This window comes from Phodopus roborovskii, unplaced genomic scaffold (assembly GCF_943737965.1).
Source record: "Phodopus roborovskii unplaced genomic scaffold, PHOROB, whole genome shotgun sequence".
NCBI classification, from domain to species: domain Eukaryota; kingdom Metazoa; phylum Chordata; class Mammalia; order Rodentia; family Cricetidae; genus Phodopus; species Phodopus roborovskii.
Genome location: NW_026126418.1, coordinates 66,402,078 through 66,428,884, shown reverse-complemented (window position 1 = coordinate 66,428,884; position 26,807 = coordinate 66,402,078). Strand labels below are relative to the sequence as shown.

Below are 26,807 nucleotides of genomic sequence, written 5' to 3'. Positions count from 1 at the left end.
AAGAAACCGCCTGACTTTGAGGGCAGGGAGGCGGGGCTTGGACGGGGAGTGAAGGGGAGGGGCTGCTCGAAAGGGGTGGGATCTAGTGAGCCCGCTGCGCATGCGGCGTCTACGTGTCCCTTTCTGCGCTCCGTAGCCGCGTCGGCGCCAAGATGGCGGCGCTGACGGGTGCTTGGCCGCTCCGCCGAGGACCGCGGGAGCAGGAGCGGAGCTACAGAGGCTGAGGCCCCAGAGCCTCGCTCGAGGCCGCTCCCACCGTCGGGCCTCAGCTTGTGGCCGCGCCTGCTCCTGCTTTGGGGAGAAGCTTGGGCCGGCCGGACATGGTGCGAGGCGCGCTGCGCTACTGCTGCTACCGCTGAGCTCGCGGGCCGCGCCCGGCTCGCACGTCCAGCAGAAAGATGTTCTCGGCGTTGAAGAAGCTGGTGGGGTCGGAGCAGGCCCCGGGCCGGGACAAGAACATCCCCGCAGGGCTGCAGTCCATGAACCAGGCGCTGCAGAGGCGCTTCGCTAAGGGGGTTCAATACAACAGTGAGTGCGGGCCGCGCCGTCGGGCAGGCCGGGGTGGCTGGAGGTGCCTGGGGCATCCACCCAGCCCGAGAGAGCCTGGGAGAACCAGAGGACCGGGGTGGACGGGGTCCCTGGGCTCTGAATAATGGTCGCTCCTTGAGGGTCGTCACCCACAGGAGACCTGCAGAGAAGAGCTGTGCAGCGGCACTGGTAGCACTGGCGGAGCAGCGGTGGAGGACCCTGATTGGTGCGGGTACCCTGCCGAAAGAGACCATTACATAACGCGAGGGTGCGCGCGCGGGTCTGTGGCTAGCGGCTCCGTGCCGCCTGCCTCCCCTCCCGACCCCAGCGCGTGCCCACACTTGAGGCACACTTGAGATTTTTGTTGTTGTTGTTCACTTCGAAGCCAATTTGCAAACAATATCCACCATACCACACGTTCTCTCCCCCCCCTTTTTTTTTTTTTTGAAGAAGGGTTTTGTAAACAATATATTTTTAAAAGTTCCAAAAGGCACTAACTGCATCCTTGGCCCTACAGGAAGAAAGGCCCGATCTACCCTTCGTTATAAATTATGTATGCATGCAGCTAGAAGCATACCGTCCTCTTGACCTCTTTAGAGTTTTTCCATTTGGAGGTTCTTCTCTAGGCAATCCCCTGTTTCGACACTGTTTACTTCTCAACTATTTGTACATTGTTAGTCTTTTGACTCACACCCCCCAACACACACTGCTCACTTTAATACGTGTCTTATAGGGTCAGTGGTATTTGGGTGATATTGTAACATTATGAAACGTATTAGGATTTTGAACACATTCTGAAACAAGCACTTCATATGTGTTAACTTGAAAGTTTGTATTTCTCTTGAATCTACAGAAGAGAATATTGAGTAGAAATATTCAGAGGTTTGTGTTCTTTGGCATCTACATTGGGATTCCTTATTTAGTTTTATATAGTATTGAAACCTAATCCTAGGTTTAGGTATGAACTGGAAGTTTCTCACTTTTTAAGCCTGCTCCCTACTGGACTGGCCCCCTGGTGGTCCTGATAGGAGGGACCCAGAAGAGCTGGTCTTCCATATTTTCCGAAATCTTTTAGAGAAACGAACCAGCCATATAATAAGTACAGATGCATAATTCTTTAAGAGGCACAGTTAACTTGATGCTTTCCAAGCACTGAATTTTCTGTTACAGAATGCAGTCCTCCAGGGACACAATCCTTTTTCTTTTAAATGTGTCAGAATAGCAAACTCAGACATGGTGCCTACTATGCCTTTAATCCCATCACTTGGGAAGCAGGGACAGGAGGAAAGAACAAACTCCAAGAATTCTAGCGTTTTAACACACCACACAGATCACCACATCATTGTGAGCTGTCTGAATTTCAAAAACAAAAAGAAGAAACTACAGCCAGAGTGAAGTGACCATATTCTAAGGAGTAGCATTGAGCTAACAACCCACCTGGGATTCCACACACTTATGCCAGAGTGCTGCTGTACTCATATTCAGTGTATGATTGGCAGCTTGCTGAGCAAAGGTTCTTATAAAAGTAAATACTAAAGAGTGTTCTTTAGATAAATGGAATTTAAGCTGAAATGGTAGGCATGGGATTTTAAAAAAAAAAAAAAAAAGCAAAGGAAGAGTCCATATGTGTTAAGCCCTAAATAAGCAGTGATTATATTAGTCACTGGTAATAGTGGTTTTTATGAGCATTCTTTTTTCTTTTTCACAATACTGAAATAGTTGGAGTTAGCCCCTAATGCAGAATAGAGTTGATCAGAGTTAAGGCATTCACATTTGCAGGGGAGGTGTCTAAGACAGGATATTACTATGTATGTAGTTTTGGCTGTTCTGGAACTCACTATGTAGACCAAGTTGGTCTCAAACTTATGGAGACCTATCTGTCTTTGCCTCCCAGATGCTGAGATTAAAGGGGTGCACCACTACAGCTGGCATGTTATTCAGAAATTTAACTTTAGACTATATTAAAGTAAATGTGAATGTTAAAAAGTATATTATAACTCTTCCAACTATATGCCATGCAAAATGAGGAAAAGTTTTGCCCAACTTAATAAAAGGCAAAATTGGCTAGGAGAAAACTACAATAGTAACTAAAAAAAAAAAAAAATACTATTTTAGCCAGGTGATGGTGGCACACACCTATACCCTACACTCAGGAGGCAGAGGCAGGCAGATCTCTGTGAGTCCAAGCCTGGTCTATAGAACAAGCTCCAACATAGGTTCCAAAGCTACAGAGAAACTGTGTCTGGAGAAAACTAAAACAAACAAACCTATTTTAAGAATTTTATTGGAGGGATGTGCAGGCCTTGGTGTGCATGTGGCAATCAGAGGACAGCTTGCAGAAATTAGTTTTCTCCTGCCATGTGACTCCTGGGGATCAAAATAGGGTTGTTAGGCTTGTTGGCAAGGGCCCTTACCTACTAAGCCATTTAGCCAATCTCTCTTCTCCTTTCTACCTCCTGCTCCTCCTCCTTTTCCTTCTTTTTTTCCGTTATTGGAGATTGAGTCTAGGTTCCCGCTCAGCTAGTACACTACTATTGAGCTATATCCCCAGCTCCTAAAAAACTATTGAATAACTCCATTTCTATCAGCAGTCATAATGCAGTCAAGAAATTTGGTGAGAAAAAAAGTTCTCCAATTGGGCCATATGGTCTTTGAAAGCTACATTTAGAATATAACAGCAAAGGGTTGGAAGAAAAAGTTGGAAAAGGAAACTTGACAGAAGACTGCCCAACTATGGCCTAGTCACCTGTAGCTGCAGTAATGTCATGCAGCATACGCTTTGAGGTGAAGAGAATGGGTTGTGGTAAGGGAGGTAAGAGTGTGTATTCTGTTTTTATTTTGATTTGCTTTGTTTTGTTTTGAAATAGTGTTACTATTCTGCTCAAACTGTTGAACTTATTTATGTGCTCAACTGGCCTTCCTATATCAGTGTCCTGAGTAGCTGAGACTATAGGCACCTACTGCTACTCCCAAGTCTCGGGTTTCTTATTCTCCTCAGTTGCTATACATGGGACGATGAAAATGTAAAAAGTAAAAGTTTAGCATTCAGGCAGCAGAGGCAGGCAAAACTGTGAGTTTGAGATCAGCCTGGTCCACTTTAGCTCTGGAAAGACGGGAGAGGCATATAGAGATGCAGTTCCTGGCCAGCTGGCCTGTTGCTTGTGGCAGCATATCATTGTGGGAATGCATGGTGAAGCAAGACCACTCAGCTTGTAGCAGCCAGTATGTACTGTAGGGAGAGAACCCAAGTCCCACTATTGCCTTCAAGGCATTGCTTCAGACCCCCACATCTTTTTTTATTTTAGCCTGTATGATGTGTGGTTTATCTGCAGGGATGTCTGTGTACCACATGCTCATTTAATGTCTGTTGAAGCCTGAAAAGGGCATCGGATCCCCTGAAACAAATTAGGGGCAGTTGTAAACTACCATGTCAGTGCTGGGAATTGAAGCTGGGACTTGTAGAAGAGGCTTTTAACTACTGAGCTATCTCTCTAGCCCCAGGTCCCACAATTTAAAGGTGATTTACCAGCATCATGTTAGGACTAAATAGGCTAGAATTGGGGGGGGGGTGTTAAGATCCAGATGGTAACAAGTTCCAAATAGTACTTTCAGTGGAGAAATTACTTGGAAATTAGAAAGTACTTTCAATGGGTGTGGTGGTCCCATGGGCCTTTGATCCCAGCATTGCAGAGGATCTCTACAACTAATTCCAGGCCAACCAAGTCTTCATAGAGAGACTGTCTCAAAAAAAAAGGTGTGTGTGTGTGTGGGGGGGGGGTGTCTGGAGAGATAGCTTAGGGGTTAAGACACTGGCTGTTTTGTTCATAGGACTCAGGTTCAGTTCACAGTACCCACATGGCAGCTCACAACTGTTTATAACTTCCTCTCCTTAAGATCCTGTATGCACTTGAAGCATATAAATTTATATAACCACACATACATACTCATAAAGTAAAAGTTTTTTTTTTTTTTTTTAAGGCAAAACACATAAAGAATCTATATCTAGGGCTCGAAAGATGCTCAGTGGTTAAGAGTGCTTGTTGCTTTTCAGTGGGACCTGAGAGAGACTTTATTAGAGCTTACAGTGGCAGCAGGCAGGTGGGCAAGGCTGTGAGAGCTTATATTTTATCCACAAGCAGGAGACAGAGAGACTGGGCCTGCCATAGGCTGTTGAAATCTCAAAGCCCAATCCCAGTGACAAACCTCCTAATCTTCCTAATCAGTCAAATATGTGTGCCTATGGGAACCATTCTCATTCTAACTCCATAAAGTGGTGGGGTTTGTGGAAGGAAGTAGCCACGTGGGGTCAGGCACATCCCTTGATTCCAGAGCAACTATGAGGCCAAGGTGAGCCATTGGCTTCAGATACTGTAGAATGGTTTAGAAATGAGGAGGGACTTAACTTCAGGCAGACCAGACAGCCTAGGAGAAGCAGGTTGGCAGAGGAACCCACAGCTTCTCCTTACCCTACCTCTTAAGCTTCCATGTCTTTCTAGACCCTTTCCTGATCTCCTGGAAGTCTTACAGACAGGCTGGAATTCTTGCCTTTAAAGGTGTTTATAATGGCATTATCAACCCTCTCCATGTCCCATGGGGCTGCCCAGGAAGCACCAGCCTAACATCTATGCCTTCCCTGCCCATCTCAGCATCCTCAGTTATTCATGACTCTTGTCCCACCTACCTAAGGTGTCAGTCTTCCCAGCCAAATGCCAAGCCTGTCCCCTCTCCTTTGCTCCTGTTCCTCCTGGTTTTGTTGACAGTGTCAGTTCCAAACAGCTCTTTATTACCTTTTCAAAAGACCCAGTGGTGAGCCTCTCTAAAAAGTACAGGGGTGTAAGACAACACCCTATCCCATTCACCCCATTCATGGAGTACAAGCCTATCCCTGCCCAAAGCCAGCAGGCCTTCCTAAATTTAGACCTGGTGCACAGTGGAATGAGTGACATAGGGTACAGACTTATACAAAGCTGCAGCAAAAACATCAGTACTATGAAAAAAAAAAGTCAGTGGAAAACCAAATACTAGGGTACTGTCGAGCCCTGCTCTTCCAGTTGGTCAGGTGAAGTCTATGCAACCCAGCCCTGATCTTATGGGTCCCTATAGTCACTCAGAGTATATGATTAGGAGAAAGTCAGGCCCAGAGGAAGTCTTCTGGTGCTCCATTTTTGCCCACTGCTGGGCACCCTTTGTACTTCAGGAGAATCTGTCCTGCCCAGCCAGAATTAGCTGGCCTCCTCAAGTATTCTTCCCCTGTATGCCAGTTACCTGATAAAAATACTAATTCAAGGTAAAATGGAAGAGGTGTGATGCTTCAAGTTGGTAAAGTATGACTGATTAATCTTCCTTTCTCTTTTCTCTTTGCCCATCCTTGCCCCAGTGAAGATTGTGATCCGGGGTGACAGGAACACTGGCAAGACTGCTCTGTGGCATCGACTGCAGGGCAAGAAATTTGTGGAAGAGTACATCCCCACACAAGAAATCCAAGTCACCAGCATCCACTGGAACTACAAAAGTGAGTTCAGCACCCCTTTTCTACCTGAATAATATAGTATCCTGCCTTCCACCCTGGTACCTGAAGGTACTTTCTAAAACTGAGAAAATAATACCCATCTGGGAGGCCCCATTAATTAGAACTACACGTGAACTGAACAGTGGTGGCATATGCCTTTAATACCAGCACTCTGGAGGCAGAGTCAGGCAGTTATCTGTGAGTTTGAGGCCAGCCTGGTCTACAGAGCAAGTTCCAGGACAGCTAGGGCTGTTACACAGAGAAACCCTGCCTCAAAAAACAAAACAAAACAAAACCTGCATGTGAATCACCCATCAGCATTTTGAATCTGTGAAGTTGCTCCTTGCTCATGCCTCAGGCCCAGAACATTCATTGTTGCAAGTGAAAAAGCAAGGATATACTTTCAAAGACGAAAATTCCCTGGATCCCTCTAGGAGCAGACCCACCCATGCACATCAACAGCACACGTACCTGCTTTGCCCATAGGAGTGCATGCTCTGAACCCTGACAAGTGTTCATCCCTGGAGAACAGTGTGAATGTTTTACCCCTTTGTTCCCCTTCTGGGTCCTGGGGTCTCCACCATCCTTTCAGCTCCCTTAACTCCTAGGACATCCCAAAATGGAGAATTGTTGCTGAGGACAGGTTGAGGAGATAACAAGAACTGGAAAGCAGTATCAGAGAAAGCCTGGAGACTGTTGAATAAATGACCAGGCAGATGGAGGGCTGTGGTGCAGGTGGCAGGGCTGTAGCCAACCTGGGCCTACTCAGATGATCCAGCATCAACGCTCTAGCCTCTAGCACTGACTGGCATTCTTACATTCTGCTGAACCTTCACTGAGTACTGACCAGTCAAATGAAGAAGTGAAGTTCTGGAGAAGTGTCTTGGGTAAGCTGTGTTGTGTTTTTTATCTGCCTAGGGTGTGATCATCCACTAAGGTACCTGGAGTGGCCCAGGGACAGGAATCACAGGCTACTGAGAGTGATGGCTTTGTTGTTTTTTCAGTAGATGTATTCTCATGCTAGGGCCTGGAGGTACAGCCTTGCAAACCATGCAGCATGTATTGCAGATGCCCCAGGAAGCTAGTGATACCAGAATGCCCCTGACCCCATTTGAGAGCCCAGAAGGGGTTGTGATGCTAGGCACTAATCTGTGAGTTTTCCTTGTTTCAGCCACTGATGATGTAGTGAAAGTTGAAGTCTGGGATGTAGTTGATAAAGGTAAGGTACATTTTCTCCTTAATGTTTGATAGAAACTAAACATGGCCCCTCCCTCTCCACCTCATTTGCGTGTCCTCAAGCCCATTACTTATGGACTATTCTCCCTTGGGTCTGATGTCCTACTTAGCCCTGTCACACAGCCAGATGTGGTTCAGAGACATGTCGGGGGCACCAGTTATATCTGCTCGAGAGTATGGGAGGTTTGGGTTTGCTACCAACTATTAATGTCTAGGATGTAGGATATATCAGAGTCCCTGTCTGACCCCCTTCCCTACCTGATCTAGGTTCTGGGTCATGTTTATTTCCCTCCCATGTCTGGTAGGCATGGTAGATGTATAATAGTGGACCTGTCACACATACTTTGTTATTTTGAGCATTGGTCACTGAACAGCTGACCATTGGGAGGTATGGGTATGCTTAAAACTCTGATCCATATGAAACTGTTCCCAAAGCCTTCTTGTGTGTTTCCCTTGGTGCCTCATGGTCACACTGATCCCTAGAGCCTTAGTGGTTTGGCAGCTCTGCTCTGAGAAAGACAAAAAGTGACCTAGGTACTCACGGGATACTCCCTGTCAGATATTCTTTCAATAGGCGATGGCTTAAAGCCCGCCATGTTGTTTGACCATGATTAATAGTCCCTCTAATGAGAACTCATTTTCACAGGCAGATGCCCACAAGGCTCTTATCTGACTCTGGTCAGGCAAGTCCATAGCTATCTATTCTACCTTCCGGCACTGGGGCAGCGCTAATTATTGAGATGGATAGTCTTAAGTGCAGTACACCAGCACTGTAGAAACATGCAAGACTGGTTAGGGACCTATACATAATATTTCTTAGAGAATGGGTCACCAAGTCCAAGTACCTAAGTAGACCCAGCCGCACGGAGAATTATTCTCTTCTAAACCTGCAGAGGGCATCAACAGAACTTCCTCGGAGTGCCTTTATGACAGCATTTGATCTCATTCTTATCTTTTATAAAGTCATAAGTTGCTCTGTGATCCTAGTTTTACTGGTGCTGACTTTGTGTGTGTGTGTGTGTGTGTGTGTGTGTGTGTGTGTGTGTGTGTGTGTGTGTACAGGTATGCACACGTGCGTGCATGCTGTGACATCACACACCATAGTCTCTGACCAAGCAGGCACAGCATCACCTATTTAGCCTCTAATAAAGTAGACATGACCGCTGATGTCTACTTTGTAGGCACCACCTTTAATCTGACCCCTAACCTGGCCTCATCAGCATGGCTGTATATATGTCCTTCAGTTCCAAGATTTTGTAGAAAGTTGTGTCTCCAGAACTATGGTTTCTGCCACAGGGTGTGCTTTCTCCTCCCTCCTCAGCCAAATTCCTTTTGACCTGAAGAACAGTTGAAGCCACTTTTTTCTGTGGTTCCAACAGTAACACAGCCTAGTTGTATCCCACCATTGAGTCTCTGTTGATCTTGGTATACCTGTACACTTCTGCATGCTTGTGTGTGCATCTTTGGAGTATTAATAGGTGGCCTGCTATCTGAGACCCATCACTGGATACACTGTGGGGACAAGAATCACATCCACTTGAAGATATCAGGTGGCTTAGGTCAGCTGTCTTCCACAAGCCATGAACCCATCAAGTCAGGAGACACTTGTTGCTGTTCCACAAAGGGGCCACCACTTTAGAACCAAAGTGCCTTCCGTGGTTCTTGCCTCAGCTCTGTCTCTCTATGTCTGCACCTGTTGTGGTGGTATGCACTGTTCTAGTGATAAGGTTTTGAAGAGTAGGGTCAGGACTTAGGGCTAGATATCAGATGGAACCATAATGCAGCAGCCTCAACCTCTCAGGACCCTTTAAAGTGACATGCTATGCCTACAGCTGGCCCAGAAGACCGGGAAGCAGAGGTTGGCATCTGCACTGCCCAGGAGCCATGGAGCACTTTTTTTTCCTACTGTATTAGGCTCAAATATCCTCAACCCTCCCACTCTCAGGTATCTACTCAGATCCTTGCTGTGATGAAATCAGGCTGGATCCCAGCAGGGAGAAGTCCTAACTCAGGGAATACCTGCATGCTCATCGCTGGTGTTACCCATTTACCATAGGGGTAGGAAGAAAGGCCTTTCTGCCCCCTCCCCCACCACCCACACCCACACTCCCATGGTCCACAGTCTGATTAGGGTCCATAGTCTTTGTACTTTCCACAGCAGCAAAGGATCTTCAGATGTGACAGAAGTTAAAGCAACTAAAGAGCTCGAGGGCAGTGGCTAAGTTTTCCAGAAGAATGGGCAGGCTTACCAGTGCCCACAGTTCATGTTCAGAAGCTTTAAAAGGGAAGGTTGATAGAAAGTAGCCCAGCAAGTTTTTGCTTACTCTGGCCTTCCAGCTCCTGTCCAACACTTACCTTCTGCCCCAAGCTGCTGTAAAATGTTTGTGGGAAGTTGCTGGTTGCGCTAGAGGCTCCTGACCAAAGTATGACCCACCTGCCATTCAGCCCATGAGGGTCAGGCTGAACCATCCACTGCACCTGAGGGGGACAGAGGCTGACTCCCTAGGCTGATCTGAGTGTAACAGGTGTTCAGATTGGATTTGGAGAGTGATATGGAGGTTGGTGTTTTAAGCAAATGAACCTGAGTTTATTCTTGGGCAATATTTTTTTGCTATGGAATTCCCAAGGTTGCAAGCAACTCATTTGCCCAGTTGGACATTTATATGTAAAAAGAGGGAGGGCCGGTGATGTTGTCTTGTTATCTCTAGAGTCCAGTGTCAGATCCCAGACAGAACCCATGGCTGTCTATCACATAAAATGCTTTGATAACTGTGATGGCCAGTGTCGGGCTGGGCTGGCCTTCCCCTCTTCTTCCAGTGTGCCAGCATCATAATGATACAGGAGAACTGTTGAGGGAATTCCAGATTTGGTCTCTCAGCCCTTCACCACACACTGTCTCCTATGCCTCCATGGGACTGGGCTATCCATGAGGGACCCCTTTCCTCAAGGCAGATCTGAACTGGGCAACTTACTTCCTAGCCTACCTATCAGCTGCTGAGCCCTGCACTTCCTATCCTCTGCTGGCCTAGCTTGTTTCACAGCTTGTTATCTCTCAAGGCTGAGTGAGGGGCATCTGAACCTGCCAGGAGGTTTTCTTAGGTTCAGAGGCTGAGTAGAACACAGTCCCACATGGCCTTGTGGCAGGTAGGATGGGACAAGGAAGGATACTCCCCCACTTAGGCAAATCCTGGGCCTAGCAGTTCCATTCCTAATTTTTGTTTGTCTTTTAATAAGGAAAATGTAAAAAACGAGGTGATGGCTTGAAGACGGAGAATGACCCCCAGGAGGTGAGCCACATTGTCAGGTGGGTCTGTGTCAGTATCCTGAGCAAGGTGTCTGTGGTCATCAGGGTGGTCTCCTGCCCATCCTGAGATGCTGGTTATCCTAGTTATACTATAGATGCAGCAGTCACTGACTGTCCTTAACTACTTTCAAGACCCTGTGCTGCCAGGGTCAGATTTTAGATTGCTGATGAGGCTGTGCATGCCCTGTGTGAGTGATGCCTGCTCTGTTTGACACCACAAACATCACAGTGACTTGAATCATATGAATGGCCTGTAGAGGGTCACATTTTACATCTCTGTCACAGTGCCATTGTCTTTAAAAGTGTTAGTGTATCTTGGAGATGTGGCTGTGGCACCACAGATGGGACTGCGTAACCCTGTTTGCTCCCTTGAAGCTATGGCACAGTGCACATGTTTGTGAGGTCCCTTGACACACCTTTCTGCCAGTTTTGTTTGTTTGTTTGTGTTTGTTTTTAAGAGAACTCTGCCCTATCTTCTCCCCCAGTGAATAGAAAGCCTCCTTCCTCTTCAAGGCTGGAAGCTTAAGGGATACTCCTTGTCCCCTTTCCATGTAATATGGGTTCTGGAGCTCCTCTTGATTGACCTTTTTTTTTTTAACACCATTTGCATAACTTTTTATTTGTTTTGTTGTTGGGTTTTAGACATTTGTTGACAGTTTTGTACATGTAGATGATGCATTCTGTTTCCTCCCTACCTACTCTCTTAACTCTCTCCTACCCCTGTCATCCATTCCCTCCTTTCCCATCATTTCCCCTTTTTTGTTTTGTGACCCAGTGATTTTAAACTAAGGCCTTCTGCCTGACCATGTGTTTGGAATTATCCATTGGCATTTGGTGTACTCACTATTGGGTACACAACTGAAGATAATACCTACCCCTCCCAAGAATCCTTCAGTAGCCAGTAGTTTAACAGGGGTAGGGCCCCATGAGAGCTAACCTCCCCTAACCCATGATTGGCTGTTACAGTTTCAGTCTTGTGCAGGCTACCACTGCTGCTGATAGACAGCATTTCATGGTGCTCTTAATCTTCAGCGCTTAGATTCTTTCTCCTCCCATTATTTCATGATGTTCCCTGAATTTGGTTTAGGGCTGTGCATTCAACTGCCATTTATTCCCAACATTTTTAGCAGCCAAAAAGAAAAGACTTTTCTGATTAAGGATGAGAGTAGCATTTATGTATGGATATAAATACAATGTTCAGAATACAGTTTGGGTCCTTGCCAGTTTAGCTAAAGAACAGCTGTGAACACACACACACACACACACACACACACACACACACACACACACACACACACACACACACACGACTTCCAAGCTATAGAGATTGACCAGATTTGCAGCTCCATTGTGTTGTTTTTGTTTTTCCTCTGGAAGCCATCTCAAGGGGCAGCTGACAGCTCCAGCACTTGCTTCTAGGAGTCCTAGGGCAGGCCTCCCTGAAGAGATGGAACTTTTTGCTTCAGCTCCCACAGCTAACTTGTGCACACCCACGGGTGTTTTTTGTTGTTGTTGTTGTTGTTTGATTGTTTTGTTTTTTTCCACAATAAAATGACTTTTTAGATCAGAAAAGGCCTAAATAGCATTTTGGGGGTATTTCAAAATCCACAGGTGTGGGACTTGATGAGGGACACAGTCTAACCATTTCTTCCTCCTATTTCTAGGCGGAGTCTGAAATGGCTCTGGATGCTGAGTTCCTGGATGTGTACAAGAACTGTAATGGGGTGGTCATGATGTTTGACATCACTAAACAGTGGTAAGAGGGGCAGGGAGCTGGCAGTGACTGCATGCCTTCATGAAGTACCATGTGATCCCTCTATTGGTGTGGAACTTCCTGCTGTAACAACCAGCTGTGGACAGAACTCTTAATCTAGGGACTGAGGCATCTGAGCCACAAGATTGGATATATATTCATACCTCTGCAGAGGGTGGGGGGGGGCTTCTCAGAGACAGGTGAGTGCACGTGTGTGCATATACACACACACACAGTGACTCACCAAGAAGACACAGCTAAAATTCATGACAACAAAGGACAAAGTGCAAAAGTGAGCAGTGGGTCCAGAGATGCTGAGATTAGATGCAAGCCTCCTGAGACACACCAAACTCCATTGAGGAGGGGCACCATGAACAGTGTGCTCAGGAGGCTCTATTGCACATCAGTGTGAGACTGAGAGCCTTCCTGCCACCAACAACAGGAAAACACCCAAGAGGCTCCCAAATACCCCAAAGCCTTGCTTGCTCTTATACACTGAAAAATAATCTCTTAAAAACACTATAGTAGCCAGACATGGTGCTGCACACCTGTAACCCCAGCATGTGGGAAGGAAGAGGCAGGCAGATCTTGAGTTCAAAGCCAGTCTGGTCTAGAGAGTTCTGGACAGCCAGGTCTACATAATGTGATCTTGCTTTATAAAGAACAATAGCCTGCTGGTGGCGCTCAGCTTTTATCCCAGCACTTTGGAGGCTGAGGCAGGCGGATCTCCGTGGGTTCAAGGCCAGCTTGGTCTACAGAGCGAGTTCCAGGACAGGCTCCAGAGTTACACAGAGAAACCCTGTCTCAAAAAACAACAAAAACCTGCCTTATAAGAAGGAAAGAAGCCCTGACAGCAGCCCATTTTAGAAGTAGCCTTAGAGATTCACCTTGCCTTTTACTCTGCTTTTAGAGTTCTGTTATAGTATTAGACATATAATCTGTGCTCGGATTGGAAAAGTCTTCTAAGACTATCATGCTGACAGCTGGAGCAGACCAGCTAGATTTCCTAACACCGTACATGTGCAGACCGTACCTGCCTAGGTTTTGCACTTCTGCTACTTAAGAATAGTCACACACTCATACACCAGCCTCCATCATGTTCCTTGGAGTGAAGTTAGCACTGTGCATGTCACTGATTCTTGTTTGAGGGTCCTGAACCCATAAATCCTTGGTAGCCATAGTCTACACTAACATATTTCCTACATCCCTTGTGTAGTATTCACAGACCCAGATCCAGTCCTTCCAGTCTTCAGGGATCTATATGCTTGCTTGATGGGCTGGCAACTAACACACCCAAGAATCTTCTTGGCTACAGGAGGCAGGCTGGACCACAAGCTCCAGTTTAGCAGTACACATTTGTCATAGACATCCATATTCAAAGCTATACTCCCATCTCAGATGCAGAGCAGAGATGTGGATTTTCCCTGTGTGAGTGATGGTAGTCTGTTGATCTAGTATTTGGGACATGGCTTTACATCTGGACACTGCAGACTCTTGTACTCCACTAAAGTGTTCTCTGACCTTTACAGTCTAACTTCATAAGACCCTACAGCTATCATGTAGTGCCCTTAGGAGCAATGAGGACTCAACAGCTTGGCTGAGAATCAGATGAGTTTGAAGCTGGGCCAGCTCAGGAAAGATGTGCAGATGCTTATTTGGGAGCCATGATGCCTTGTAGGTCCTTGTGCTCACAAAACACTAGTTGTTAAACCACAAGTATCACAGTCATTTCTTGATTTCTGAGATCCTTGAACACTAGCATGTTCGGTTCAGCAAGTGCCTGGGAGGCAACAGACACTTCAGAGCATGAGCACTGATTGTGAAGGACGGGAAACACCAAATTCACACAGCTGCCATTACAGGCCAGTGAGCACACTTCAGGTGTCTTGTAGGTTAAGGATGCAGATCACTTCTAGAGGATACACCAGCCTCAGGAGAGGCTACTATACAGACATGGTGCATTTCCATTGCTTTCTCTTGCCAGGGAAGCTGGGTCATAATCATTTCACTGGTTATGGGAAGTGTTTGTTAGTGGATTTTATAGAAACAAGGTCTCTATGTAGCTTAGGCTAACTTGGAACTAACTATGTAGACCAGACCGGCCATAAACTCATAATTGTAAGGAGTATGGTTTTTTTCGCCCGCTGCTGGTCTTGTCCCGCAGCCACCACGCCAGCCCCAAATAACACACACAGATCTATATTTAATATAATGCTGTTGGCCAGGTACTTGTTTTTGGCCAGGTACTTATTGGCTAGCTCTGTCTTAAGTATTAACCCATTTTTGTTAATCTATGTATTTCCACGTGGTTTCCTTACACCGAGGAGTGGAGCATGTGTCTGGTCTCCTCGGTCTCTCCATGCTGACTCCTCCTTACTACTTCCTCTATCCTCCTTGACTCCTCATCCCTCCTCTCTTGCTTTCCTATTGGCCAACAGTGCTTTATTCATTAACCAGTATGAGAAACATATATACAGAATGACATCTCCCATCATCTCCTCCTTTCTGTCTAAATAAAAGGAAGGGTTTTAACCTTAACATAGCAAAATATATAACAACAGTTATCAAGTAAGAATCACAGTTAACAATATTTAGTCCATAAACATTTAGATTAAAAGAAACTATTCTATCATCTAGCCTATATTTGTGAGTCTAAAGTCCTATATGTAACTTATCTTTAATCCTAACTAAGGGAAACTATAACTATCTGTCTTCAACTCCATCAAAGACCACAGAAGGATAATATATAAACTCTAGAAATGACAGAGACATCTTGTCTTGTCAGTCACCTGAAGTTCTTCTGTAATCTTCCATCTTTAGCCCATAGGCCATAATGTGTCTGGCAGACTCTTTAGCAAAGCAGGAAACTGTCTTCTTGTATTGGCAGTTTGTCAGTCACTTTTCTCTGTGTCCTGCAGACTGTCTGGCAGACTCTTCCATGAAGCAGGAACTCTGTAGCAATGTCCATCTTGAATCCCCAGTCACTTTTCTGTGGATCCTGCATGCCAGTTTATACAGCATAAAGTCAAACAGTCCAGACAAGAGCAGTATCTTGTCCAAATGGCTAGTCTTGCCATACTTAAAGCAAACTTCATAACCCATTTCTTCGATGTCCATCTTCCTTTCTGACACAGGTGGTATTGCCAGAAGCAGTTATGTCTCATTGTCAAGAAAAACCCTAAACCATTTTAAATGCCATATTCTGTAGGTCTTTGAAAGGTTTGAAGAATTCCTATCTATCTCAGATACATCTCTATATATGTAGAAAGCCTAACTAACACTATAAATTTTGACTATTATAGGTAACTATCTATAATCTGTACTAAATTATACATTACATTTCTAACTGAGCTATATAAACACAATACCTAAACAAGAGGAGAAATATACTAATTACAAAATTAACCATAAATTGTATCAATAAATGAAAATCCATTCCAAAACAAAGTATTCATGTCTATACCATACATAATCCTCTTATCTCAGCTTTCTGAGAACTGGGGTTATTGGTATATACTGCCATTTTTGATTTGTTTTGTGGGGGATGGGGAGGATGAGGAGCAGAGGGCAGATACTGGAAATTGAACCTAGGGCTCTGTACATGCTAAACAAGTACTCAACAGTGAACCAAATCCCTAGCCCTAGTTGTCTTTACAAGTCGTTTAGAGACATTGGGATGACTTATATAGTGGAGCTGCAGGGCACTCCTACATTAGGTCAGTCTTGGAGAGACCAACAGACTTTGTAGGAGGTATGGTTCACTACAGAATAAGTAAGGCTCTGGAGATAGACACTTCATTAAGGATACTTCAGGGACGGTATGCCTGAGGCAAGAGCCAATAAACAGAAGTAGATGAGCTGCAACCCCAGCCACAGTGTGCTGCAGAACTGAGGGACATGTTAACCCCAGGATACATTCAGTTTGGAATGATACTACAAACAGGTGAGGCTCCAAGCAGTGTTTTTTGTTTTTGTTTTAATTTCGGGGTAGGAAGTTGTGTGATAGAGGCCAGAGGACAGGAGTTGGCTCTCTCACTCTACTATGTCGCCTCAAAGATCAAACTCAAGTCATCAAGCCCAGTGGCAAGCACTTGCATCTACCCAGCCACCCCACCTGTCCTTGAAGCAGTATCATTGGGACACAGACAGGTGGTGCACTAATTAAAGGCAGGAACACCTTGATTTGAGGTGCGGGAGAACTGTGATGTCTAGGAGAGTCAGTGGCCAGGGATGCAGGCTTGCTACACTTGCTGTGTCTCCGAACCCTTCATGAGGTGACAATTGCTCTGGGGAGTTAAGACTAAAAAGGTAGTTAGTACACACAACATTCTAAAGTCACACAGCTAAGGCAAAACACTCCCTCCCTTTTCGAAGGACCTTCAATTATGTTCTCCGGGAGCTTCCCAAAGTGCCAACCCATGTGCCGGTGTGTGTGTTGGGCAACTACCGTGACATGGGCGAGCATCGAGTCATTCTACCAGATGATGTACGTGACTTCATTGACCACCTGGACAGGTGGGTGCTACCAGTTTTCCTCCTGTAAAGAGGTCTTGTGTTCTGCTCTGATAGTGTTGGGGGAAGCTTGTAGACACTTGGGTAGCAAAGGCAGAGTCTCATTCTGTGTTGGCGATAAATTGTCAGCATCCTGGTCTGGGAAAGGGATTATGGCTAGAGGGTGAGGAACTCCACATCTCTGGTAAATCATATGCCAGGATTGGGCGGCCTGCTTGGCCCCTGTCTAGTTCTTGTGACCACCCCCAGAGGAGTCAGCTGCAGAATGTCCTTAGGAACCTGCTGCCAGAGGTATCCAGATTGACAGAACAGCCTAGGCTAAGGTGTGGCCCTTGACATAGGAGTCAGGCCACACTGCCTACTAAGTTCCTTTGCCTTTCTTTGAAAACAGACCTCCAGGTTCCTCCTATTTCCGCTATGCTGAGTCTTCCATGAAGAACAGCTTTGGCCTAAAGTACCTGCATAAGTTCTTCAACATCCCATTTTTGCAGTTACAGGTAAGTGCTTACCAGGTAGGGCAGACAAGTGGGCAGCCATCACTTTTGTGGCTCTGCTCAAGGATTGGCCTTTTCCCCAAGCCTAATAGCACTCTTGTGCACCATTTTAGAAGCTGGCTACCAACATGTATCCAGTGGGCTGGAGATGGCACTCACAGCACTCAAAGCAGCAGGCCAAAGTGGAATAACATGTCTCGATCTCTAAGAGTATCAGGAAGTTTCAGTCTAACTTGTAGAGAGCCCTTGTGCCTCCTTGGGACACTGACTAAAGTGCAGACCCCCTTTACCAGATGAACATGTAGCTATGGAGGTGCACACAGATCTGTCTTTCATCAAGAGACAGGTTCCAAGACATGCAACTTCTGTGACTCAAATGCTGGGCTGGCTGTACTCTGAACCATCTGGCCTTCTGGCCGTCTCATGAAGAACAGAAAACTTGCACCCTGTCTGAAGCATTTAGCCTTCTTGATGCAGTTGAGGCAAGTGGCGTGGCCTACTATGATGAAGAGCTGCACCTACCCTGCTTTTCATTGAATGTTCTTGGAATCTTTCAGATAAATAGAAGTAGCATAAATATGGTGGCACACACCTGTTCCCAGTATTCAGAAGACTGAGTCAGGAATATTACTTCAGTTAAGGCTATGTAGTGAGGTTCAGTAAGTGAGAGACCCCATCTCAAAAAAAAAAAAAATTAAAGTGGTGGGCATGGTGACACACACCTGTAATCCCAGTACTTGGGAAGTAGAAGCAGGAGGATCACAGGTTCAGGGTTAGCCCTAACTATGTAACAAGTTCAAGACCAGCCTGGTCTACATGAGACCCTTTCTTAAACACACAAAACAAGCCGGTGGTGGTAGTGCACACCTTTAATTCCAGCGCTCAGGAGGCAAAAGCAGACGGATGTCTTGAGTACAAAGCCAGCCTGGTCTACAGATCAAGTTGCAGGACAGCCAGGGCTATTAAATACAGAAACTCTGTCTGAAAAATAGCAACAACAACAAAACAGAATGTTGCAGAGATAGTACAAGGTGACCTTATCAGGGACTGGAGAGATGGCTCAGAGGTTAAGACCACTAACTGCTCTTCCAGAGGACCTGGGTCCTAGCAACCACATGGTGGTTCACAGCCATCTATGATGAGATCTGGTGCCCTTTTCTGGTGTGAGGCATACAGGGAGGCAGAATGCTATATACATAATTAGTAAATTTAAAAAAAAAGAAAAGAAACAAGATGACCTTACCATCACCCAGTCCCCAGTGTCTCCTGTTTATGTTCTATATTTGTCTAGGCCAAGGAACCAGTCTCAGTCTATAAACTAAACCCAAGGCTCTGTCTAGTCCCAGATTTCCCCCAGGACTCCACCCTTCTTAAGCTGTGGTCATTTTCTCTGGTCCTGAGGTGTGCTGTAACTTCTCATATCTAGGAGAGCAGCAAAGCATAAAATAGAACAAGGCTCTGGGTCCTAAGCATAAGAACAGAGGACCATTTCTTTTTAGAATCAACAGCTGAGACAGCTTGGTGTGGGCTCTCTGGTGAATAAGAAAGCCAAAGAGACCTGGCCACCTTTCTGGACCTGGAGACCTGTAGCCTCCCCTGAGTATAGGGACCCTTCAAACTTTATCCAGGACACCAAATCAGGAAAGTAGCCTTCTTTTTCCTTATCTCTGTGTCCTTTTGAGAAACATGATATTCCTGCAGGTTATGCTGAGGAGCCGTGGGTTAGGAAGAAGTCCAAACCTACAGAATCATAAGGAACTTGTACTACAGACCTTCTGCTGAAGACTCCTTTTGTGAAACAAAACTTTTCTTGGAGTAGACAACCCATATCTACTTACCCCAGATAGGAATCCCAATAGACCAAAGTATGGATATCACCAAAGTCTAGGTTGGTGAACCAGTTAGTTTTATTGGAGTTACTGACAGAAGCAAAAATGACACAAAGACAGCTGTATCACCAAAGCCCACTCCAGTTTGGGTCAACAGCTCATACAAGTTGGGAACCTGGAGTACTCTGCACAGCCTATAGGCACCTTAACATTGGAGAGTTTCCAAGTGTCTGGTCAAAACGTCTTTGTAGCTGGCTTGGTCTGTGTCTTCTTTGCAATCCTTCTCTGAGAGTCATCTTTTCATCTCCACTTCCTTCCCTCTTTATTGCTTACTGAGGCAGGGAGGACCTGATGAATCTGGTCAGTTTCAGGGACTTCCTGAAGCTATTTAAGTTTTTCTTTGTATTTAGAGAGCCCTGTGATATGGAATGTTTCAATCTTGGAGGAAACTTACAAAACAACTCACACTGCTCCACTCTATGAAAGCCTTACCACTAACTCCTGCCAGGGGAGACTGATGCCAGGATAGTCACTGGTGCTAGAAGCCCAAGCTGAGGTCCAGATCAGCATAGCTTTCCTCCATGGTTATTTGCAGGGAATCTGATGGCTAATGTCTGCTGGCAGGATGGTGGGTACCTAGAAGTAACCATGGATTAAACCATCCATCTTGGAGGGGATGGCTGCTCTTCTAGAAGATGGCACTTCAATTCCCAGTACTACATGGTGGCTCACAACTATCTGCAACTCTCTCAAAGGATCCAAAATGCCTTTCTGGTTCTGTGGGCACCAGGCATGCACATGGTATTAAACATCTATATACATTAAATAATTTTTTAAAAATTACTTTGGGTTTGGGATGTAGCTCAGTTGTTAGATACTTGCCTACCATTCGTAATACCCTGGGTTCACTCCTTAGTGCTACATAAGCCCGGGGTGGCACATGCCATAATCACAGGAATAGGGAGATGAAGACAAGGAAGAAAATCAATTCTGCACCATCCTTAATCATATAGCAAGTTCCAGGCCAGACCCAGATACAAGAGACATCATGAGGCTGGAAAGCTTACTACTCTTTCAGAGGACCAGAATTCAGTTACCAACATCCACATTGGCTGTCATAACTCTAGCTTCAAGAAATCCAATGTACTCTTATAGACTCTGGGCATTCAAACATGTGGCTTTTACTCAGACACATGCCATATGCACATAAAAATAACAAAACAAGTCTTTTAGAAAAAACAACTGCGAGGCTGGGTGGTAGTGCACACCTTTAATCCCAGCACTGTAAAGGCAGAGGCAGGTAGACCTCTCTGAGTTCAAGGCCACTCTGATCTACAGAGTGAGTTCTAGGACAGCCAGACCTACACAGAGAAACCCTGTCTCAGAAAACAAACTATAATTCCATAATTATTTAAATCACCAGTTATTGGTCAATATGCAGAGTAAAGTCTAAATAGACTTATAGAGTGTATTTGATGTGGCCATCTAGGTTTTTCTTGGTATTATCACATACTTAGTTTTAAATTAGGGCCCTCATCTGTCTGATGAGCCTGCTTGTCCTGAATATTGATCTGCCCCATTCTCGTGTATTTTGTCAGAATATAAAGACCAAATCTCTTGGTCTTTAGTTACTCCCACCTTCTCCATTTGGTTTGTTTGCTCTGTGCTAGAAAGCACATCCAGTATAAGCTTGGGGCATGCCCTGTGCCATGCCAGGGCCACGTTTCTTGTGATAGCAGTATCTGTCCAGCAGGGCCTTTTCCAACTAAAAACACAGTTCTGTTTCATATCCTGTCCCCTCATACAGCTGGAAGCTGCTGTATTATAAGATTAAATGCAGAAGACATGGCAACTGGACCCACAGGCTTGATCTGATCAGCTTTGGTCATCATACTAGGAATGTACCCAGTCTGTACCTGGCAGAGTTTATCACACAAAGTTCCCCCTGGGGCTCCCCAGATGTCTTAAGCACCCGTTGCCATGATTTTGTGACCTGAGTGGCCAACAGTAAGTGCTAGTGACAACCAAATGTATGATGTGGAAGCAGAAGGTGGCACTTTACTGTGTGGCTCCACATAATTGACCTGTGTCCTCCAAGCCACACAAGCTGACTTTGGATCCATCCAGACCTCACAGGAAGAGGCTGCAGAGTGGGGAAGAGGCATACTCAGCTGTGTCCACTTCCTCTACAGAGAGAAACACTGCTGAGACAACTGGAGACAAACCAACTAGATATTGATGCCACACTGGAGGAGCTGTCAGTGCAGCAGGAGACTGAGGACCAGAACTACAGCATGTACGTGAGCCAACATCTACAGATATGCAGGCCCTGGCTACCCTGATGGGAAGGATGGGTACTATACTGTATTGCCAGTGGGCCCTAGTGGTCCACAGATAGGAGCCAGATGCCAAGCTTTAGTATGCACCTGTGAGGCAGTGGAGAAAGCACCATATACATGGGTGGTAGGTCAGTCAACCTGAGTATTCTTTAGCCAAGCCTTAGTACTCAGTGTGGAGAATGGCTGAGTAACATGGCACAGCAGCTCCTCCTAGCCTCTTAGGACAGGTGCTCCATGCTATTACCCATGCCCTTCCTGTTCATCTATTGAGGTTTTTAACTATTAATGTGAATTGCTTAGTGAAGTGTTTTAGTCAGATCAGCACTTGTCTAGAACAAGTGGATTAACTCTGTGAATTGAGCTATGCTGATCTGGAGAACAGTTTCAATTTCCCTACAACCTCCTGTGTTCTTGTAGAAAGTGAGGGCAGATATTCCTGAGGGTGGGCTGTGTTGGCTCTGGCACTCTATCCCCCCCCCCCCCCAAATACTTTGGAGCCATCAGAACCTACATCTGGTATAGTTCCTACAGGTGGATCAGCACAAACCTGTGGTTAAAACAACTACACATGTGTGATTAGCAACTCTACCCTACTGGCCATAACCAGCCACGCCTCCCTCTTGATCTCTAGTTGGATACTGTTGACAGCCACTAACCTACCCAAACCCTATAAAACAGTTGGTCCTGGTTGACACTGGTCATGCATCTATGATGTGAGACTCAGTTTCCCAGTCTGGTACCAGTATAAAGGTACAGGATATAAGCAAGGCATTAGTCTGGGTACCAAAAACTGTGAGGCAGCTGATTGGTAGGCAGTCCCTATCCTCTGCTTAATAGTATAAATGCCAAAGAGGCACTGATGGCCAAAAGCCTTGGAGAAAGAGGTCCAAGAGAAAGCCAACTCCTCACTCCCTGTCCCTTTGTGCCTTCTAGTTTCCTTGAAATGATGGAGGCTCGAAGTCGAGGCCATGCATCCCCTTTGGCAGCCAATGGACAGAGTCCATCCTCAGGCTCCCAGTCTCCAGTTGTGCCTCCAAGTGCTGTATCCACAGGAAGCTCCAGCCCCAGCACTCCCCAGCCTGCCCCCCAGCTGTCCCTCAGTATGTCCTCCACCTGTCCCCAAGCACCATCTCCTATACCCACTTTGGAGGCTGTGCCCTCCTCTGTGCACCCTTCAGCCCCAGCTCCAGCCCAGCGCCGCAGTATCATCTCTAGGCTGTTTGGGACCTCACCAGCTGCAGAAGTGACCCTTTCACCTCCAGGTAGGTAGGGCTAGGAACAGCCCTCTCAACATGTGAAGTTGGAGCTAGCTTCTGGCATCTTGAGCCTCATGTCCCTCAGAGACTAGAATGTAGTTCCTGTGCCCCTAACAAGCTTCTCCCTCATGGGCCAGCCACTCTTTGGCCCAGTTCTAAAGTAGCCTATGATCTTGAGTCAGGGTGCATGAATTGTGGGCTAGTCCTAGTCCTACAGGCTCAGTTTTGAGGCTTTCTTATCATGGGGGCAGAGACCACATAAGGAAGAAACAGTGTTTCTCTACAGAGCCAGCTCCAGCCCTAGAGGCCCCAGCAAGAGTCCAGAATGTTGAGGATTTTGTCCCTGAAGATGGCCTTGACCGAAGCTTCCTAGAAGACACAACCCTGCCTAAAGACAAGAAGAAAATTGGAGCCAAAGGCCCACAGCAGGATAGTGACAGGTAAGGATGGATTGATGGAGCTGAGCACAGGGTCTCCCTTAAGGGACAGCCAACACAGCTTCCCCATCCCATTCATGCCTGGGTCTCCAAGGCACTGCTGGGAATTGTGGACACAGCCTTTCTTTGTGCTTGCTGGGTTGGCAGCTAACTTTAAGGATGAAGGCTAAACTATGACTGGAAAAACTGAGAGAAGGTCTTGGGCCATGTGTCAAAGGCCTGCTTAGACTACTCACTGTTACCCTGGGGTATGTAGACAACCAGCTCACCATGCAGTGGGGTAGTTTATGCCCATAGCAGACTGAAGAACACTGGGCTGGAATCTTACTAGGACAGCAAGAACCTTGGCAGATGGCCTAGCAGGGACAAAGGCACTCTGAATACATTCTTGCCCAGGTCTGGCTTCTTGCAGCCACCCCTTCCCACAATCCCCATCTGTCTTCTAACAATAGGTCTTGTCAATAGAATATGGTACTATAGACAGGGCAGCTCTACAGGTATTGGGGTGGGGAATCATAGCCACCCCCTCGGAACTTCTGATTGCCTTCCCCCTCTTTGCAGTGACGATGGGGAGGCCACAGGAGGGAATCCAATGGTGGCAGGTTTCCAGGATGACGTGGACATAGAGGACCAGCCGCATGGCAAATCCCTGCTGTCCTCAAACCCTATCCCCAGTAAGAACATCAGTCTTTCCAGTGAGGAGGAAGATGAAGGACTGGCAGGCCATCCCAGGGTGGCTTCTCAGCAATGCTCAGAGCCTGAGACAAAACGGTATGGGCTGGGGTCCCCGGGGTATGGCCAGCTGAGATAGTGGCATCTTAGGGTGGCCTCAGAACTCCTGACATTTCTTCTTATGTGAAGGACCTCCACCAAGGCCTCACATCCACAAAAGAAGGGAGCTCCCTCACGAGCCATACCCTCATGGTCTGATGGTCTCACCACTGGCTCAGGGACTGACCTCAGCAGTACCAAGCCAGCCACTGATGGCTCTCATAGACCTCAGGAAGGAAAGGACAAGCAGGTGTCGTCAGAAAGTGATCCTGAGGGGCCTATTGCTGCCCAGATGCTGTCCTTCGTCATGGATGACCCTGACTTTGAAAGTGATGAATCGGACACACAGGGGAGAGTGGTAAGGACAGTGGGAAGCTCAGCCTCCATCCTTTCAGAAAGAGGACAGTCAAGGTTTGTTTCCCAGGGCAAGGTTTGAAGAGAGGCAGGAGAGTGTTCCTGGCTCCAGTGTCCCAAAAACACAATTCCTTCTTAACACGTTTCTAAAGCCTACCGGAGGGAGTGGACAGGAGTCCAAGGGAGGGTGTCTATTGTCTGCATGAAGGCCCTGCTGATCTTTCTAAGTCGGGCCAGGTTAACCCCTTTCTACCCCACACCAGCCCCTGGATTCCCAAAGGGTCTTGCCATCTTGCTTCAACTCATGGCAGTTGTCAGAACAATAGGCCTACCAACTACTCTCTTTCTCTAGGGGGGTTTCCCAGTAAGAGAAGACCTTTCTGATGTAACCGATGAGGACACTGGCTCTGCCCAGCCACCCCCACCCTCCAAGCCCCCAGCGTCTGCTTTCAGACTGAAGAATGACTCTGATCTCTTTGGGCTGGGCCTAGAGGAGACAGGACCTAAGGAAACCAGTGATGAAGGTAGGAGGGCCTGGAGCTGGTCCCTCTCCTTGGAGCCTTGTATAACTTGGAGATCCTTATCCAAGTGGTAGTTCAGGGACCTGTGTTTAGAAATTTTAGCCTACCTGCAGCTTTTGTTCATCATAGCTATCAGCTGTAAGAGTCTCTAGAATGGGAGGAAGTGTCACAACAGCTGGCTTTGCCCAGGCAAGCATATGCCCAAACCTAACATCTGCATTGTGGCCCAGAATTACCATCCAAAACTCACCCTGTTCATGGTTCCCTCTGTGCCAACTGCTCTGCCAACATTCCAGGCTTTCAGGTGTCCTGGGCCTTTGAAACAGAACTATTCTGGAAAAAATGATAGCTGCCTAGCAGATGTGCTTGGAACTACAGCCCAGGGACAGCTCAGCCCCAAAAAGAGGGGAAGAAATTTCATCCCAGGCAGGTTCAAGACTCACCAGCACAAAAATACATGGGGACCCCCTAGATTCCCTGTAGAACCAGGCCTCATTAGGAATCGGGTATCTACAGCAGCCTCTGCCTGACCATACAAAAGGGTTACAGGTAGGAGCTCAGCTGTCTTCCTTGTGCAGATAAAGACAGCAAACTTCCCTCAAAAGAGAAGAAGAAAAAGAAGAAGAAAGGCAAAGAGGTACATGCCCCGCCCACCCCTAATCTCACAGCTAGCCTGGACATGTCAGGGTCCTGGAAGGTGGTGGAGTCTTGTGGGTTGTCCATTGACTCTAGATCTGCTCTCATGACCTTCAGGAGGAAGAAAAGGCTACAAAAAAGAAAAGCAAACACAAGAAAAGCAAGGACAAGGAAGAAGGCAAGGAGGATCGGAAGAAGAAGAGGAAGCCCCCTCGGAGCAAAGAACAGAAGGCTGCAGATGAGCTGGAAGCCTTCCTTGGGGGTGGGGCCCCTGGCAGCCGCCACCCTGGAGGTGGAGACTATGAGGAGCTCTAGGCATTCCAGAGGTGTTCATTGTCCTGGGAAGAGGGGAACTGCCAGTGGCTGATTTGGGGAGGCTGCTGCCTATGTACCCATGTTCCCAGGACCACCCTGCCACCTATGTCCCCCAGCCATTGTGTCTGCTCTCATGTGGTCTGGCCCACTCTACATTGATTTTTGTGCTGGAGACCTTGGTGGTGGTCTGGCCCTTGGGTCAAGGCACCCAAGGGTGCTGGGCCTCAACCTAGCAGAAGCCTGCTCTGCAGGGAGGGAGGGGACAGAACAGAGTTGCAGCTGGCTTGGTGAACTACCTGGCCCTCCCCACATAGAGCTGCAGCCAGTCCCCTGTGTTTCTCAGGGATGTGCCTGGGGCCGAGAAGGGACCCACCAGGGTCTGTTTACATAGGCGGGGTGTGGGACTGCTTGGCTTATCGAATGTCCACCACCCAGCCCCACTCCTGCCTGCCTTCCTGAGCTCTCCCAGGGCCACAGCATGGCTTGGGTCGTGGACCTTCTTCCCCATGGTTCCAGAGTAGAGCAGGCAGGGTCATGCCCTGAGCACAGACGTGTACTTGGGAGGGTGTGCCAGTATCTGCTACTGCAAAGTGGTCCAGGCCCCACACTGGGTGAGGCTGCAAGAGAACATAATGTTCCACTCTCCTGTGGGAGAGGCGCTTACAGCTTGCCACTGTGTGCCAGCTGTGCCTCTGCCTGTTGAGCGCCTGTGCAGGTGAGCCTAGAAGGCGCCTTCTTAAGACACTCCACCCAGACTATAAAGCTCTCTGATTTTACTCTGGTGTGTGACTGTTTTCTGGTTTCCTAAACTGCTTTAAGATGAGGCCACCCACTGGGTGGTGTTGGTGAAGCAAGCCTTTAATCCCAGCAGAGGCAGGTGAGTTCGAGGCCAACCTGGTCTACAAAGCTACACAGAGAAATCCCGTCACAAAAGACCAAAAACAAAAAAAAAAAAAAAAAAAAGAAAAGAAAAAGAAAAGAAAACGGATGGGATCACCCAGTCTATGAGCCAA

General features: G+C 46.8%; 1 protein-coding gene across 2 annotated transcripts; it reads left to right on the top strand.

Annotated features, from left to right (window-relative positions):
• Window positions 1-123: 123 nt before the first annotated feature.
• On the top strand, window positions 124-26,570 carry Rabl6 (RAB, member RAS oncogene family like 6). 2 transcript variants are annotated; one of them, XM_051184850.1, is made up of 15 exons: window positions 124-528; window positions 5,906-6,040; window positions 7,209-7,256; window positions 10,508-10,560; window positions 12,242-12,333; window positions 16,705-16,845; window positions 17,234-17,339; window positions 21,358-21,461; window positions 22,438-22,766; window positions 23,047-23,200; window positions 23,759-23,968; window positions 24,059-24,326; window positions 24,675-24,846; window positions 25,422-25,480; window positions 25,597-26,570. In XM_051184850.1, exons 1-15 carry the CDS (start codon window positions 399-401, stop codon window positions 25,792-25,794), a joined length of 2,199 nt encoding a protein of 732 aa, XP_051040807.1. In that variant the 5' UTR covers window positions 124-398; the 3' UTR covers window positions 25,795-26,570. The 2 variants fall into 2 exon arrangements, with proteins under 2 accessions (XP_051040807.1, XP_051040808.1); XM_051184851.1 differs by lacking the exons at window positions 124-528; window positions 5,906-6,040 and having other exon boundaries at window positions 10,508-10,577.
• The last annotated feature ends 237 nt before the right edge of the window (window positions 26,571-26,807 follow it).

Excerpts from the sequence above, each read along its gene's own strand:
- Rabl6 (XM_051184850.1), top strand. The coding sequence starts at position 399 with ATGTTCTCGGCGTTGAAGAAGCTGGTGGGGTCGGAGCAGGCCCCGGGC. Across the intron at positions 17,340-21,357 it reads TCCCATTTTTGCAGTTACAG|AGAGAAACACTGCTGAGACA; the intron begins GTAAGTGCTTAC and ends CTTCCTCTACAG. Across the intron at positions 25,481-25,596 it reads AGAAGAAGAAAGGCAAAGAG|GAGGAAGAAAAGGCTACAAA; the intron begins GTACATGCCCCG and ends CATGACCTTCAG.